At 44.8% G+C, this 17,817-nt stretch overlaps 1 protein-coding gene across 1 annotated transcript; it reads right to left on the bottom strand.

The window, feature by feature from the left end:
- Window positions 1-4,022: 4,022 nt before the first annotated feature.
- Window positions 4,023-4,758, bottom strand: APOLD1 (apolipoprotein L domain containing 1). Its single transcript, XM_009980261.2, is given in 7 exon segments — window positions 4,023-4,234; window positions 4,237-4,340; window positions 4,342-4,378; window positions 4,381-4,422; window positions 4,425-4,455; window positions 4,457-4,725; window positions 4,728-4,758. Coding segments are annotated over 7 exon segments (726 nt in total).
- Between the last annotated feature and the right edge of the window lie 13,059 nt (window positions 4,759-17,817).

Below are 17,817 nucleotides of genomic sequence, written 5' to 3'. Positions count from 1 at the left end.
GGATGCCCAGAGAGGGGGTATTGGAATATCCTGACTCCCTGACTGTGCTTGGGCTCCTTTGCCATAGACACCTTTTGTTATGCTTTCAAAACATGCTATGGGACTTTGTGTTAAAATGATGTTTGCATGTCACTGTTTGTGCCGAGGATGGAGAGAAGAACGACATAGAATTCAAGTCCAGGAGAAAATGCCAATATTTAATCAATTACAAATCCGTATATATTCCTGGTTTGCAAGAAGGGCCAACGCTATTGGTTGCTTGACCACCCACCTCCCAGAGTGATTGGCTGAATGCTACGACACCCATTTCAAAACAACTTTCCCAGTGTACCATAAACAAGACTGCATAACAAGCTACATGTGCAAGATAGTCTTAGTTTATAAAAAAACTCAAACTGTTTCTCAGCTAGCTGCATGAGAAAGAGAACTTTCAAAGGATGCTGCAGGAGCTGGAAAATTTCTCTATTTCTAGCTTTTTAGTATCCACATTTGCGTTCCTGCTTGACCATTGAATCATTCCTCCCTGCAGCAGTTTCAATAAAAGAGGCGTAAAAATGGCATCAGGATGCCAGGCTTCATAACTGCCAGCCCAGGCTAAACATCAAATTACACATGTACCCTTCTCCCCCTGCTGCCTAGCTACCAAACGAAGGGTTCCACCAGCATATCTACTACTTTGAAGGGTAAATAACATAACTATTAGCAGAAAAGCTGCTTCTCAAAAGCACTTCCCCCAAATATTGCTTGTGACTCTAAGGGACTCACAATGTTGGAACTAAGCTAATACTAATAATGGAGTAAGTGCACTCCTGTCCCAGCCCAGGTCATCTGGTGCTTTCTTGGTACCAGCTCAGATGCTCATCTGACCCAGCAGTGAGCTGTTTCAGGGAGAAAAGGAATAAGAAATGAATCTTACCCCCAAATATGTTCGAAATCTGCCAGCACAGCTCCCAAAGCTGGCTCCCCAGGGTATCTATCACATGAGATCTACTGCTGACTGCATGGAAGGAGACAGGACGACATGCCCAGAGCTGGGTGAGGAGGATTTGACCACCTCCTGCCCTGTTTGCTAGCTGCTAGATCAAGTGTAGCTGAGGTGCGAGGGTGCAGACTTAGATTCACAGGACCACCTGTCTTAGAAGGTGTCTGAGAGCACTGGATGGGTTTTGAAGCAAACTAAGTCATATAGCTTCTCTGTCTTGTGCAGGATTACAGATCTTCAGTCTGGGGGCCTCACTCTCTGCCTGAGCATCCCTTTGCATTCCTGGCAAAAAAAAAAAAAAAACTAAACAGGAGAGGAAAGTGGCTGAGACCTGGCCAGGAGAGTGGTGGTACCTTGAGCTCAATTACACTTGCACAGCAGCACTGTGTGACAGCCCAAATCCTGACTTCAAGTGAAAGGTTAGCCCAGAGAAAAACAGAACAGAAGCAGATTTGTTTTGCCTGTGTGGCCGAGACTGTAAGCTAAAGTGTCTGATTTGTCCCCAGCTGCTGAAATAGTGGCTGTGATTGCAGCGCAGGACTGTGCTGAGCAGAGCAAACCAGCTGTTGCGAAGCTCTGAGCTATCAAATTCAGATCCTTCTGCCAGTCAGATTAGTCTGTTCAGAGCTATTGTTGTTCCTCTGCTGTTCTCTATGTGTGGATGTGTGGACAAAGCTGCATTGCCAGAAAACTAGGAGGAGGTAAGGAGAAGTATATGTTAACACAGTTTCCTCTGTGATGATAAACTATCCATCTCAGAAGCATGATTGTAACTGATCTGGTGGAGTTAGCTGGTGAGATGCTGGAGCATTAGGAAAAATTTTGCATCGTGTCTGCCTTTGCATAGTGTGCAGTTCAGACTCCAAAACCACACATACATTGTCACACACATGCATCTCAGCGATTGCAAGTCAGATACCAACATGCACAGTGTGTACATAGGCTAATATGCACACCAGGATATGGACTCACACAGACGTAAACATGTACGCTCGTAGGCAAATGCCAGCTGTGTGGCTGGAGCTGATGACCTCACTTTTCATTCTCTCCTGATCGCATCCAGCTGCTGGTATCAATTCCCTGGCTCCAGTGCCTGGAGCATGAAGTCGAGCAGGGTGAGTCAGGGGCAGGAATGTGATCACATGCGGTGTGCAGAGAGACACTGACACAAAAATGCTTCGTATTCATTTAATTGAACCAACAGTGTACTTGTTCATTTCTGGCAAACAGGCATGGGCATTACAAGCATCTGGGTCACACTCTAAGGGACCAAGCTTTGTTCTTCTTATGTGTAAAAAAATGTTGATGTCATGAGAGGAACAAACAAAAAGGACAAGGATTCAAGCTTGTGAGGCGGAGTGTTGCCCTTCCTAAGAGGTTTGCTCAGTGTTACAGAATTACAGAGTGGGTTTTTCTGATCATTTTGATTCATGCATAAGTTTCCTTATCCGCTGGGGCATACTTGTGGAGGTGGAATTATAACTGCACTAACTCCTCTAGTTGTCTCAAGTTAGTTTCTGGGGTCCTTCCTTGTACCTCTTCCAGGTACTGACATGATCCCCATCATCACATACTTGAGCACTTTTAAATATTTGTCGCAGAAACATCCTTGTGAGGTAGGGAAGTGCTACTATCCTCATTTTTAGGTAGAGAACTGAGGCACTGAGGGGTCAAAAATCATGAAGGACATATTAGCAGAACAGTCCACTTGAAACAGGGTCCCAGCCCTTCCCTCCTGCTTTGTAAGTGCTCTGCCGCTGAATCATCCTACTCCTCTGCACCCCTCTTGAGTCTTAGTACCAGGTATGTATTTTGTTAACATGAAGCATTCCCTGGGAAGCATTGCTAGGAATATGTGTAGCTCTTCATGAGTGCTGCCTCCTCCCTTACAGGCAAACAACTGTGGGTCTCACAGGCTACTTGACTGTACGAAGGAGCAACACACCTGCCTCACAGTTGTGCTCCCATCACAGCTGGCTCCAGTTCATACCAGTCACACCAACCTACGCTTTACTTCCTGCTGCAAGAGATATAACTGGCTTTCTTCCACCAGAGCCATGGGGCAGGCTCTGGTCCCAGGGTCACTGACCTGTCCTTCTCCTTGGTTTGGTTCCTAAGACCTGTCACTGGCTGACCATGTTTCACCTATTTTATAACTACCAGCATTCAGGCTATACTTTTCTTTTCCTACAGGGACTTGCCCTCCCTCACAGCCAAAGAACAGGTAACTTGCTCTCACATGCTGCAGACTTGCTTTGCCTCTAAGAACAGCTGCTTTCCTTTGGAGCAGAGGCCTCCTTTTTAAAGGAAAAAAAATATACATCTTTAAATACAGTATCACAACCTTAAAATAATCCTATGCAAATAAATAGAACACAAGCATCACAGTCCTCAGCCTAGAGAGGTTTCTTCAAAAGGGATAACAATTTCTAGCCCTGCTACTTCACCCTCAGATGATAAGCTATCCGTACAGTGTGTTGTATCTGGAGCTGCTTCCTTCAACAGCCTTTCTGGATGTACCTTGATAGCGGGACTGTACTCTACTGGAAGTTGGCAGCCGCTGGCTTTTTGAGGGTGCCTCAGCCCCTTACCATTCATAGATTCATAAGTTAGGTTACAAACCATATTCAGTCAACACCAGGACTAGAGGCATTTCATCACCCTCCTGACATGCTGCTTTTTGCTGCCTTGGGGAAGCAGAACCAGGGGGATGGCTGGGGAAACATGGATCTGAGAAACGGCCACCTATCCCTGCCTTCAGGCTCTGGGATCTGCTGCTGTGTACACAATAGTCCACACGTCCATCACAACCTCCAACCTGAATCAGGTGGCTACTGTCAGTTGGCCCTGGGTATGTGTATAAGATTTAGCTTCCTATCAGGAAGAAGTTTGTGTTCAGATATAGATAAGGCACACCAGAGATGTGCGCACCTGTGTGGATTAGCACCACCCATATTACAATAGCAACAGGCAGCAGTGCTAACGGTGACAGTAATATAATGTCTCCAAGCCTGGTTTTAATTATGGGGCGAACACTGTTTCAGCTGGATGGTCTTGGGATCTCAGCAATGGTTTTCGCACCCAAGTTGAGTCTCCTTGTGCGAGGGGAAAGTTCTGTCCTGGACTCAAGAAGTTCACAGACTTCATCCATTGCCCTGGTGCAGGTCTCAAGGTTGGCAGCCAGCTTCTGAATTTTGGCCTTCAGCACAGCCTGGCTCACTTTTGTGACCTCCTTTGTGTATTCTGGCACAGGAAGCTGTGGGAGCTGCAGAAGACCATGAAGCAGACAGAGTTGTACAGTGAGATGGAGGCCCTCTTCTCTGACTGGCGCAGCGTGGGGTCCCCTGGCCCTGACCCGGCGGAGGAACTCAAGGCCGCCAAGGATTTCCCTCATCGTTTCCGACAAGTCATTGCGATTTCCTGCACCTTCCTCACCTCCGGGAATTGCAGAGTACTAAGGAGAGATCGGAGGTGGATGCTGACAGCCCCCCCCAGCAGTGGCAAGGCCCGACCCACAGCTGACGCCAGGAGAGAGGCTCCCAGCGTTGCTGGGCTCAAGGACAGCCCCACGATGGCTGTGACTGCTCCCGCAGCGGTCAGGGTGCTCCCGCTGACGTTGGCAATCAGGGACCTGTTGCGGAGCTTGTTGAGTTTACGAGCTGCCTTGTGAAGGTGAGCAATTTGGCCACGCAGCCTCCGTCTCTGATCCAGCAGCTCTACGTGGAAGTGGTGCGTGGGTCTAGTGTCTGGGGAAAGGCAGGACTGTTTCTCTCCATGGCCTCTGTCCAGAAATAGAAAAGGCTGGGTTGAGATTTATGTTAAAAAAAACCCCCATGAGACATGCTCAGCCTGGACCACCATTTCAGGATGGAATCCAGCCAATTTTTTTTTGCTTCATCCAGCTACACGAAAGGTTTGCTGTCTGCACACACGTACGCACTCACGTACGCATACACGTACACATACATATATGTACATTTAATTACCATATTCCACTGTAACTTTCAGGCAGAGGAACTTGTAAATGTTCTTCTTCTTCCCTGAGAAGACTAAAATATCATAAGGGCTGGGGTCAGAGGTGCTGTTGTTATCACCTCTGTGAAGACACAAAATGTTCCTTTCAACCCTGGGGATGGAAATTCCCTTGAGATTAAGTGACTCACTGCCCAGAGTAGTAACACTGCCAAAACTGATGTGTTGTCCCCCTGATGGGATTCAGAAGATCAGCAATATTCAAGGGCATTTTCCGCAAGAAAGGCCAGACTATGAGGAGGTGAAAGCCACTCATCCCAGGTGCTATTTAGGGGTCATTTCCCATTAAAGGAGGACGAACAAAGCTTTGAGAGGAGTCAAGGTCTGGCTTTTTCCATCCAGGCTCATCGATGCCTCAGACGGGGATTGTGAAATCCTTCCTTTCTTCAACCCTAAGCAACTCAAGCTGCAGCACTTTTTCCCCATTGTAACCTGACATCAGGGTCTGGACCAAGGTGAGAACCAGTGTTCTGTGGTGCTTAGTCCAACCCGTGGTGTGAATCCCCAGTGACAGTGGCAGGGAGGCCTGCAGATCTTGATTAAAAGGTTCACGAAGGGACAACCAGAAAAGCGAGCCAAATTTCAGTGTGCACTCCCTTGGAGGTGGGGGAACAGGGCAAATACAGGGGCCTGTGAACAGAAAAGTTTTGAAAACTGCTGGCTATAGCAACCTTCCCTGGCAAGATAACAGGAGACTTTCCCTTTTAGAGGGTGAATCTGTGTGGTTCAGTGCTAGGCAATCTGTGTTTGCTCTCTCTGTTCTTTGTCACAAAGGTAGAAAGAAATGTTCCAATAAGCATTTGCAAGTTGCTCTAGCGCTGCAAAGTGCTTTACAAAGGAATCCCAGCATCCTTAACCATCCTTAAACATAGGGCAACCTGAGGCAAGGAAGGCAACAGGAGTGATGTAGCACCACCAGTTGTCTGGTGGGAGCAGAGTTTTGTGCTCCACAAGACTGCACTGTGCACAAGGATATGCTGTTTCTGCACCTAGTCACAAAGCTGAGAAGCTGTGTGCAGTCCATAATGCCATCATAGTGAAAATGTCTCTATAGTAGAAAGACCCTGTCTCAGATCCAACTAAACAAAACTATTAATTTCTGCAGCCACCTTTTTCACTTTTAAGTCTTCTATACTGTGTGAACTGGAAGCGCCTGGTCGCTCACACAGGCACATGATATAATTAGGATCCTTGAGGCTTTCATTCTACAGAATCCCATCGTTCTGTTTCAGAAGGAGGAAGCCTCCTACCACAGAGAGTCTTTCCATCCTGAAGTGTGTAAGTAAATAATTCTCACTGCAATTTTTTTGCCTTCTACTTGTCCTAGTCCATCTAATGTAGAATCCTTTAGGACCTCTGCCTGTGCTCTTCATAACAATGACCTCAGTCTCTCTTGGCATCATTGGGCCACTTGAGCCACTGCATACATTGCGCTTTTCGTAGCTGGAGACAGTGTCCTCTTATTTTTACACTGTAGTCAGAGATGAAACTGAAAGCGCTAGGACTAACACTAAGGTAAATGGAAACTGGCACTAAAATGAACAACAAGCATATAATCTATAACTTAACAACAGATCAATATGATGATCATTAAATGTATCGATTCCTGTAGCCTCTTAACAATTTTTTTCTGCAGATTTTCTTGCTGAGAACCATCTCGGCTAATAACCTCAGCCATCTCACTGCAGTAATACAGTCATTCAATATATAGCACAAGCTGTACAGTGATGCATGTCTTTGAATACACTGATTTATGCCATCATAAAGGAAAACAAAACCAAATCCTGCTCTTAGAGAAAAATCTCCCCAACGATAAAGGTATACATTATTCCAAAACCTGCAAATGTTTTCCTAATACAGTACTCTCAGAGACTCCACAAAAAATACTGGTTCAAACTTACCTTAGTTTCCAGCCGACCTCTCCAAAGACAAATTCTGATCTGTTTCTGGAGGAGACCAATTTATAGCTCCTGTGGACCAATTGCTGCGATGGGAATGCTTTGCCTCATACTGGGAGTTTGCCATTCCTGCTCTCCCTTGTGCAGAAGGATGTGACACACTGGAAAGTGACCTGCGGGACAGCGAGCACACATCATGTTCAGGAAACGATCCCTGCGAATGAACATTGTGTGTTCGCTTTTCCTGAACTGTAGGGAGAAAAAATAAAAGAAAAAATCTCAGCCTATTCGTGGCACTGAGCTAGTGCAGTCATTCCCTCCAGGGAATTGTTGCCTTTCCTTCCCTGAAATAGCAACTGACTTTACTCTGTGCTGGAGCCGCCAATTGCTTGATGACTGAAGTTTCCCCCCACCACACGTCTAGAGCCAGTGGAGCATCAGCCAGCCAGCTACTTCATTCAAGGCCAGTGTACTTTTAAAACCCAGCTCTTTGGGACAATTGTGTGTGTGATTGGCTGGAGCACAGCAGTGCTATATGAGAGCTGGAGCATAGCTCCACTCCATAAAAGGGAAGCAGCTCCACAGCAAGATAATTGCTCACAATTCCCATCTCTTCTGTTTCTGAGTAGATAAAACTATGCAGCACTCTGTAAAAGGAGTGATCTCCCTGTGTTTCTGCTCTTTTTTCTTAACCATGGGCACCATGATGGTTGAGAAACAACATGTTGCTTTCCGAGGTGCCTGCCCAGCAATCAATGATCAGAAAGAAGAGGTCACTGGGATCCCCTTTTTGCTGCCTGCTGTCGCCTGGCAGTTGTGCCCACATACAGATGTGGCCAGAGGGAGGAAGTGATAAAGGTGTTGGGGAAGAACAGGCTAAGTGACGCTCCTGGCACTGCCTTTCATGCTGAACCAGGACCAGCTTTAATGAAAGACAGATTCTTTAGATGCGTTCAGGAAAAAGGATTTTTGGTGGCACTAAGTGGTGCAGCCCACCTAAGACCAACGTGTCCTATATCCATATTGACACAGAGCCTGTGGTGCCAGGAATATCTGTTTTGAGCAGTTGTGCTTGAAGATGGGGCATCTACTTTCTTGCTTGTCGGATTCTTTCTCTTCAGGGTTGTTTGTTGACAGGGAACCTCTGATCGTGCCTTAGTGTCCCCCTGGCCTGGCTAACCTGAAAGCTACCTACCTGTCACTGAGTGGTGAGGTTACTGGTGAATATGAGATGCGTAGCGGCAGAATTGCTGGAACTGACCTTAGGAAGGGACAAAGACAGAGGCAGCAGGCAGGAAGAGGAGAAGGCTGGGATTATTAATTTAAATGGCAAATTTTGGTTTAGATCATCTTAAAATGACTGAAACAGTATGTGAAATGTTTTGTCAGGGCGGATCTGCGTGAGATGAGACATGAACGAATAAGTAAATAGCACTGAAGAGCTACTTCAACTTGTCACAGATCTGAAAAGAGAAAATATTGTTCTGAAGATGCTTAAATAAGCAATCTTGGTCAGTTATACTTTGTACATACTGCATATTAACAGGAAGGTGAGTTTTGACACTGAAGAAAACTGTGCTTTAGCTTTTCCCTCTGTTTAGCAACAATATGCTTGAATTGGAGCCCATCTGCCTTGGCAAAGGTTTGCAGCTGATAGACACGAGTTCTTTCGCACATTCCCAAATAGAATATATTCCCAGATAGAAAAAAAAATTACATTTTTTTTATGTAACTGCATCTGCATTAGGACATGTGCCAGCAGAGATGTCCTTGTTAGGACACTGAGTTTGCTAAAAATGAAATAATGAAGAAAAGAAAAAAAAAGGTCTAGAATGAGCCTGAGAAGATGACACAGTTTTGGTTGCTCTTCTTCCTTTCTCAGTGCTCTTCTTTTGATATATTCAGCTGCAAATGCTGTCAGAAACCCTTGGAATATTCAGTGCATGGGCGAGGACATGATTAGAGTGCAGAAGAGACAATTCACTTTTTTTTTTATAGTATTCTCTCACAGAGTTTCCTGCACACTGAAAGACTTGCACTTCCTACAGGACGAGATGTGGTCTCAGCCTAGAATGGTTTCTCACAGGTATTATCCCTGGGCTCCTTCACTGTCTAAAGAGAATGTTTCCCCATAATCCACCCCAATAATGAAGTGCATACCCAGAAAGTAAGGACATCCCACGAGGAGCTACAGATGTCAACTTGATTTTAAAAAGAAATGTATATTTGAATAAGAAACATTATTCCTAAGGAGTTGCCTTACAGCAGTATGGTGTGATCTGCTGACACTCTCACAGGCGTCCCTTTGGTGACAGTGCTGGTCTTTTCTCCCACTGATAATTACAGAGGCTCTCTCCAGCAAAGGTAAGCAGGTGGAAATGGGAGCAGGATGGGAAAGGAGCATCTTCTCTGAGCATCTCCGAGGGACTGAAAGGCTTTCAGTGCCATTAGTGCACCTGCCCAGATGTAAGGACATCTGCCAAGTCACCAAGGATGTCGCAGGGGCCTCCTTGGAGTGAATCTTAGCTACCAGGGATCTCAAGACTTGTGAGGTAGGTCTGACCTTCACTGGGCAGTCCTGCAAGTTAGCAGAAGCCTCACCATCCTGGCTGCTGTACATTTTCAACCAGCCCCTCTGCTGCTGCAGTCTCTTGCTTCTTGGCCTGTGAAGTGTTTGGGCTTGAGGGTGGAAGGGGCACAGCAGGTGTTTCACAACTACCTTGGCCAAAAACGATCCCTCTGCTCCACCCTTTCCCGTCTAGCCACATCCTCTTGAAATGAGCAGAAGCCAAACCCATGCAAAATCTGCCCTGGATGCATTTTGTGGGAGCAGATGACCAACAAGGGGAAGGAAGGATGTTCTATTGCCTCAGCTCTCTTCCTTCCAATGGATTTTGGCAGAAAGGGTTGGTCTTTCTACTCTTGTTCTCTCCAGCAGAAGGGATACATAGCAGAAGTGTTTATTCCGAAGCTATTTGGAGCTACTGCAATGTAACATTTGAATGTAAAGGTGTAACATTTGAAACTGGAGTTTCAAAGATACACTTTCTTTACTAACATTGTTTTGATCAAATAACTGAGTAAATTTACATTCAAATATCATCTTTTTAACAGGGATTTCTGTCATGCTTGGTACTTCCAACCTTAACTGCTGCATCCTGAAGCTAAAAGTTGTCTTTTTTTTTTTTTTCTTTTTCTTTTTCCTGTGGTCAATTGAATCAATGACAAATTTTAACTCTTCACAGCAAGACATTTGTTCAGATTCAGTGGGATCTTGACTAGGCTAAGACTAAACAAATTAAGCAAATTATATCAAAAAGGACTGCTCAGCTTTTAGTAACCTACTAGTACATCCAAATGAATTTTTAGAAAGCATTCCAGAATGAGACAGGCTGCTCTGGGCTCTGGTCACCAATGTATGTATGAATTCAGCTGAGTTTGGAGAAAGATACAAAGACCAGGGCAGAGTGGAGGGAACAGGATAACCTGTGGGATGGAAACACCTCTTTTTGTTCCAATTAAGTAGGATATTAGCCAAGGGCACTGACTGTGCCTGTTCCTGCTTTGTGAACAACCATTTATGTAACAAAAATACCATCCTAAAATGCCTTGTCTAAAACACTGCCAGCAGTGTCTGCAGAGATGAGGTATTTAATTGGACGTGGAGAGCGAATGCAATGGACTTAAACAGACCATCTTGTACTGCCATTTGCCACCTTTAATTGTATGTTTCAGTGCAGGCTGTATGGCATAAGGCACTCTCTCTGATGCACAAAAAAACAACTTCCCACTTAGCCCATATGCCTCTAGCCTTGCCTGTGGCACAGCTGATGTGGCTCACTGTGGCCATATGCAGGTTCTGCTGAGAATGGTGCTGCTGGAGGACTTCTTCTGTTCAGTGTCTCAGCAGTGGCAGCAGCAGTGCCACAATGAGCAAGTCTGGCTACCTGTACCCTCAAGCACTGTAGAGAATAGAGAATGGTTATCATATTTCCACAACTTTAAAGAAATCTAATAGCTTGCTGAAAAGTAGAAATGAGGTTGCCTGGTTCTTGTGGCTCCTTTCCTGTGGACTTCTTGAAGGAAACAATAATCTGGATTCTTCTCAATGACAAAACTGCTTATTTTCATGAAACTTAAAATAAACCAGTGTCTTTGAAACCATGGCTGCTTTGTCAAATTCTGGCTGAGATTACCCAGGAAGCTCAAAGCTACTAGCTGACAAAACTGCTAATGGCCCCTCTCCATAACCCTAATTGCTATAGGGAGCCAAGCTAGAACAAATCCCTGCGTCCTGCAACCGAAACACAAGGCATAGATGTCCACGGTTCTTATTCCCCTTTGCTGGTGTGGAACTTGCAGTGTTTAGTGAATTTTTGGTTTCATGTACTGCTCTGTGGTTTTCCCCTTGCCAAGGTGATGTCCATGTCCTCCAGTGCAAGAGGAAGAGTTACTGGTGCAGGAGCCTTTGGTGGTGTTTCAGTACTGCATGCTGGTGGGCCTGGGCAGTGCCTCCAGGACCACAGTTTGAATGGGAAGGAAAAGCAGCTCAGCTGGGAAGCGTGGCACCAACAACGTGTCTTTACCAAGAAAAACTAATGAACTGGAAAAACTCAGGTGTAAATCCCCAAAACTAGTCTCAGGAGCCTTGGGATAACAGATTACTGAGTAGATGCAGTGTTTATTAGCTAGGAATGAGAGTGTCTGTGTTTCTATCAGGCAGCACGGGACAGAGCTTTTACCTGGCTCCCCTATTTGCCTCCTGCCAGTAGCAGATTGCTGTCCGGGTAATGATCTCAAACAGAGAGACTCTCGCTATCTCTTGCTCCTCAATTCTGCTCTCACTTGCTCTGATATGACTGTTGGTGAGGTAACAAGTCTCAGCTTTGAGGGTACCTAGAAAAAACTCTAAACTTGGAGGCTTGAGGGCACCAAGCAACAATTCACTAATTGGTCCTGGTGGAGTGAAGGGCTAGGGAAACATACCTTTGTCAGGAAAACTGGATTTGTTATCATCCTGTATTTGCACAATGAAAAGTTCTTGATCCTGTCTCTGTACTTGTCACTGGCCAAGGCCAGAAAGCTGCAGTGACTGGGTTCACCCCATAACCCTGTGTGCTTCCCTGATAGCTACCAGGTAGTGGCTGGGCAATGCAATTTCAAATGTGCTCCAATATTGCACCAGAATGTAAAAAATAAAAACAAAAAATCGTGAGATGATATGGGGTCTCAGTGCATTGACATTGTCTGACTTAAATTTTGTAAAGAAAACTAACTTTTAACACTATTTTTATGAACTCTAGTATATCTTTTCAAATATATGAAAGAAAAAGGGGTATGTTTTAGGAATTTGGGCTTTTAGTAAATCTTAGTTCTTCTCTTGCGTCTTCAAATTAACTGACTGTCTATCATACATCATTTGTAGCTAGGCAAAAGAGATATTTAATATTCATAACAATACACAGGCATTTCATTGAAAAATAACTTAGATAAAATAACTTGTAATCACTTTAGGTATTGGAGAAGTAGTGATTTGGATAGATTGAGGCTGCATTGCAGGTCTGCATGTTAATTCCATATCAGTCTTATTGATTATACTGACTTTGTGTTGGGAATATTCAGCTTGAAACCTCAATTTCATAAAGGGGGATTTGACTTGTCCTGGAATAGTCACAGTCATGTGTCACTGTTGCATTCCAGCATCATCAAACAAGAGAGTTTATCCACAGTCCTTATAGAAACTGTTGCTACATTTGAAGAACATGAACCACAAGTTGAGAGGTTTGAAGTGGTGAGAAGACCAATTCTAGACTCTTCTAAATTTTTCAGGTCTCCTCTCAGTTTTTTAAAATGCTTGCAAGACTAATTTTTGGGGGATTTTGTTTTATTTAAGTTAATATTAATTTATATTGTTAAGCTTTTCACTAACAGGATTAAGGTTCAGAAGGAAACATTCCATATAAAAAATGCACTGTGATGAACATAAAATAATGACATTCATTATATCGATTAGCCCTCCCATCTGGCACCGTAGAAACATGACAGACACGTAAGGACCAGGAAAAGTTAAAACTATGAGCTTGAACTTCAGACAGGGATGCATCTCACCTGATTTCAGCCCTCTCCAAAGGTTCACACGCAGCCAGTTGATTAACTTTCCGAAGCTCCCTCTAGAGCCGGGAAAAGAAACAGCCGTCCCCAAAGGCTGGTTCAGTCCATCTCTTTCAGGCACCTGCTCTATAATACATGATCTATTATTATAGACGGCAATTTCTTTATCCCTCTCCCACTTCGTTCGATGTCCCCCAGGGCTGTTAGGTTTATGCTTCAATTTCAAGTGCCCTGTCCCACAGAGACTGCTCTGGGTCAGAGATGGTCCCCGTAACCAGCACTTGGTGTCTTGCAGTGCTAGCAGGAGATGCTATTGTGGAAGAGAGTGTGGGTGACAGGGTGAACAACCCTGCCTGTTCCCTTCAATAATAGGCCCCTCTCGCCCACAGATTTATCTGGGACCTTTTGACTCCACTGATGCCAACTTCTCCACTGCCTCCTGGGACAGTAAAGGCCAGAAATTCCCAGCTACTCATGGTATAAAGAAGTATTTTCTTTTGCCTGTTTTCAGCTAATGTACTCCTTTCATAGAGTGACTCTTATGGTAGCTGTGTGAGATCAGGAAAAGTAAAGTTGATGGGTTTGATGATCCTGCACTGGAGGGTGTGTGGCACATGATACCCTCTCATGCTCATGAGTGACAAGTTGTCAGTCACATTCTCAGGATTAGCAGAGGACATGTACAAGCCAGACATGTGCAGAAGGCTTTGCACAGCTGCATTTGGGAATGTAAAGAAAGCATGTGATGGGTAACATCACTGCATCACAGTCCTAATGGTTTCTTCTAGGTCCAGGGAGATTGAGGTTCAGTTTAAATGGCTGAATCTGAACTGAAAAAAAAAAAAAAAAATCAAATCATTATTATTTTTGTCAAGCCAGGACTTTCATTTTCAGATCAGGTCTTCCATTCTTAAATACGATAGCTGCAAGGTGTTTACCTCTTGGTAACCCACCAGGGCTGGGAAAAATAATCAGAAACATTTTATCCTAATGCCAGTGTGCTTAGAGGGAGGGAGAAAGGGAAATGCTTCCTCACTGAAGGTCAGATAGACCTTTTTGTACCCTTGTTAGCATTAACATTAAGGCATAATAACCGAGTGTGAGGGCATCTTTCAAGCACATTACTGAATCTGTTAATGGGAGATCTGACAAGAGCAAGTCACCTTTCCGTGAGGCCTGGGAGCCTGTTTCCAGAAAGGGGAAACTGGCCAGCTGCAGAACCAGGACATGGAGGGAACAGGAGCTTGGCATTTCTCTCAGGCTCCTAGTTCAGATGTGCGCTATGCCTGAACACTCTGCTGCCCAGTGTCCCTGAAGCAATTTCGTGAGACTACCAGGGATGATCAGCAGATGTTCTTGGCCCGGGTGGATTCAGCCTACTTCCTGAACCCTTCTGAACAAATGATCAGGACATGGAAGGGAGGAAAGGAAACCTGGAAGAGAATGTGCTTCCCTGCATCTGCAGATACGCCCTGCACAGTTAGAAGAAGCCATGAGGGCAAGGCATGGCTGAGTGACCCCATGGTTTGCAAACACACACAGTTTTAGAAAATGCTTTCTAAAAATGACGTCATTCTGGGAGGTACAAAGGCTTGGAGCGGTAGTAAATGTCTTTGATCAGGTAGTGCCTCTTTTTCACCAGTCCAGTAATACAAAAAACCCAGCCCACCCCAAAACCAAACAAAGTAAGCAAACAAACAAAAATGCAAAAAAGATATTTCCTTAGCTATTGTTTGATTTTTTCTAACCATCCCAGGCACAAACAGTCAGAGAGACCTGGCTTTTGGGTCTAGCTGAGCTGGGCCCTAGGACAAAACTTACAGAGGGCAGTAAAACTGTTTGTATCTCTCCAGGTTGGATGGAGCCAAGATAAACCCCATTGTCACTGAGGGCAACTCAGAATAGGTTCTACCTTACACTTTGCTTCTCACTGCCGGAAGATGCTCTGCTGGCAGCTGGAAATTGCTGGCATGAGATGAGGAGATTCTCCTCTGAAATACTCCCCCAAAAAAGTATTTTCAAGGAAGATTCTGGAAATGAACATCTTAACAACAGCATTTCCTTTGAGCTCCATGACATTTGGAGCTCTGGGGAAAGAGAAATCCTAAACTGCACCAGGGAAGAACTAAATTACCAAGGACCGCTCTTCTGACTCATGCTTACATCAGGATCATGGTCCATACAAGTACTATGCAGAAGAGATGCTGTGTGGAAGGCAATCTCCTCTTTATTTCCTCACAGGCTACACAGAGCTACGTGTTTAATTTAGCTGTTCAGATAGCCCTTTCCAGATTATTTTGTAGCCCACCTCCTCATCATATGATCTCTCCCATTCGCTATTCCTATTCCATTCCTGATTAGGGGACACATCCATGTGGCTTGGGAGAATTGCTCCAGAGGACAACCCTGGAGTAAACTGCCAGACTGAAGTACACCATTCCCATGTGCATTCCCATGTCTTGTGGCTTATGCTTGCTACACACCATATACGCAGAACCCTCTTCTACAACGCGTGTTCCTTGCAGTATCCCCAACAAGGCCCTTTTAGCTCTCATCTCATTCCCGTCTTTGTGCATGCATGCTAGATCTAGCATCCAGCTTTCAAGTCTAACTCCCTGTTTTGAGACACAGGTAGGGAAGGGGGGGTGGAGGGCCGGAGGAGTTTCCCACTACTCTGGGGAAGGACATGAAGATGACATACTTCACAGGGTACATGGGTGGAACCTAGGATAAGCCACAGAGGGATGCATTGTTATAGACTACTTCAGTACCTGTGTCATAGTAGAAGGAAGCAGAAAAGCTCTGGATGCGATGTGTAAGCTTCTGGAGAAGAAGATGAAAACCAGAATGTCTATGCTCATCTGTTGCTCAAAAGCTCCCAGTGTGCTGCTTGGGACCAGGGAGGGACGTGGATAGCAGTTTCACAAGCTGGCTGAGAATAAGGTTTCAGCAGAAGCTGAGAACACTTCTATACTACAGAGCACAGGAGGGACAGACCTCATCTGGATCAAAAGAGAAATGGGCTTCTGGCTATGAGCATGCAGGAGGTTGTCAGCAAGCTTTTAACTGAGGAGTGGAGGAAAGCCAACCAGTGATATTTTTGAGGACAGTAATCCCAAGGACAAGACATAGCAAATTCTATGGACTCTAGGGAAGGATACATCACGGAATAGCATAAAACAAGAGCGTTAGCATTCAAAAACAAGTCCAGGGAACCAAATCAGTGCTGTGATTGTCTCAACATCATGGCTTGAAGCCTGAGAAACAAGACAGGAGCACTGGCACATATTGCTAATATGATAGGCACTTTGGAAACCTTGATCTTGTTAAAAGAAACTCAAAGGAACAGCTGGGAGGATTAAATCTTCACAGGTGGGTGGAAATAGCTGAAGTGACTGTGCTAGGGACACAGTGGTAGGGCTGCTACCCATCCAGAAAGGCCTGAAAAAGGGAGAGATGCTGGTGCTGATAACAGGAGGGAGGGTTGAAAGTAAGAAACCATCATTCAAAAAGCTGTAGGTGTGTCTGAGTAAAGAACACAGAAAAGCACATAAACTCTAGCAGATTAAGCACAAAAATATAACTGTCCAAAAAGGGATTAGAAGATCGGCTAGTTGAAAAATCAAAACTAACACTAAATCCTCCATCTGTCACAGCAACAGCAAGAATCCTGCCTAAGAGACTGTCAGACCATAGGACTCTTGGTCTTTAAGCTTACTGGCTGTGCCAGACATACTGGTAGTAGAGCTATAACAAGGGTCAGAACAATCTCCTGGATAAATACAGCATTTTCAATAATGTTAGTGTAGTTTTAGCATGCAAGGGGAGGTCCTGCCTTACAAACATCTCGGATTTTTTTTGCATGAGGTCAACTAGTATATGGGGAAGTGTGATCTGGTTGATGTGGATCTGCCTGGATTTCCAAAGGCTTTTGACAAAGCCTCTTTGAAAACACTTTAAAGAAAAGTCAACAGCAGCAAGATAAAAGAGAAAATCTAGCACGAATAGTTATTTGACAGAAAGTTGAAAAAAGCATAAGACTAAATAGAGGAAGGCCACCAGGGAGTTCTGCAGGGGTGTGCACTAAGATCTGTGCTCTTTAACAAGTTCCTAAATGATGTGGAAAAAGGGGTGAACAGTGAGATGATGGGGTTTGCTGACAATATGACTAGTCAAAGCACTGGTGCAGTTGCTTGTTTAGAGAAGCTTTTGTTTCAGTGAATATTGTTTTGAAAATGCAATGTGAGGTTGATGTCCACTAAGTATCATCTTAACCATGTTTGCTCTTATAGCTTGAGGCAGGGGGTGAGATAATTAACAAAGATCATTTGGAACCTTGACCATAAATCACATAACTCAAACTGGAGCCTCTTAATTGTTATTAGTGGTGCTAGCCCTCATTCAAGCTGAGAAGATTTGCAATAGGTTAATATGAGAGGCAGCAGAGCAGCAGTGTGGAGGGCAGTCACTGAGAGCAGGGACACTTTTGCCTGGAGCATCCCCACCTCCAGACACCTCAGACCTCTGTGGACTGGCGCTGTGCACTGTGGTGGTGCCGTCAGATGGCCATGATCTTAGGGAAGGTTTCCTTCCATACCTCCCAAACATTGCTCATACAGCTACCGCTGCTCCCATATGTAGTGAACTCAGTGTTTGGCACTGTCCTAGTTTTAGCTGGGACAGAGTTTTTAACAGCCAGAAGAGCTCCGTGTTTTGGTTTACTCAGAGGCTCACTCTGAGAAGAATGTTGATAGCAAGCTGATGTTTGTGGTTGGAAGTGAAACTCCAAGGACT

Source organism: Tauraco erythrolophus, chromosome 4 (genome assembly GCF_009769465.1).
Source record: "Tauraco erythrolophus isolate bTauEry1 chromosome 4, bTauEry1.pri, whole genome shotgun sequence".
Lineage (NCBI taxonomy): Eukaryota > Metazoa > Chordata > Aves > Musophagiformes > Musophagidae > Tauraco > Tauraco erythrolophus.
The sequence above is the reverse complement of the archived record's forward strand: the minus strand, read 5'-3'. Positions and strand labels throughout refer to the sequence as shown.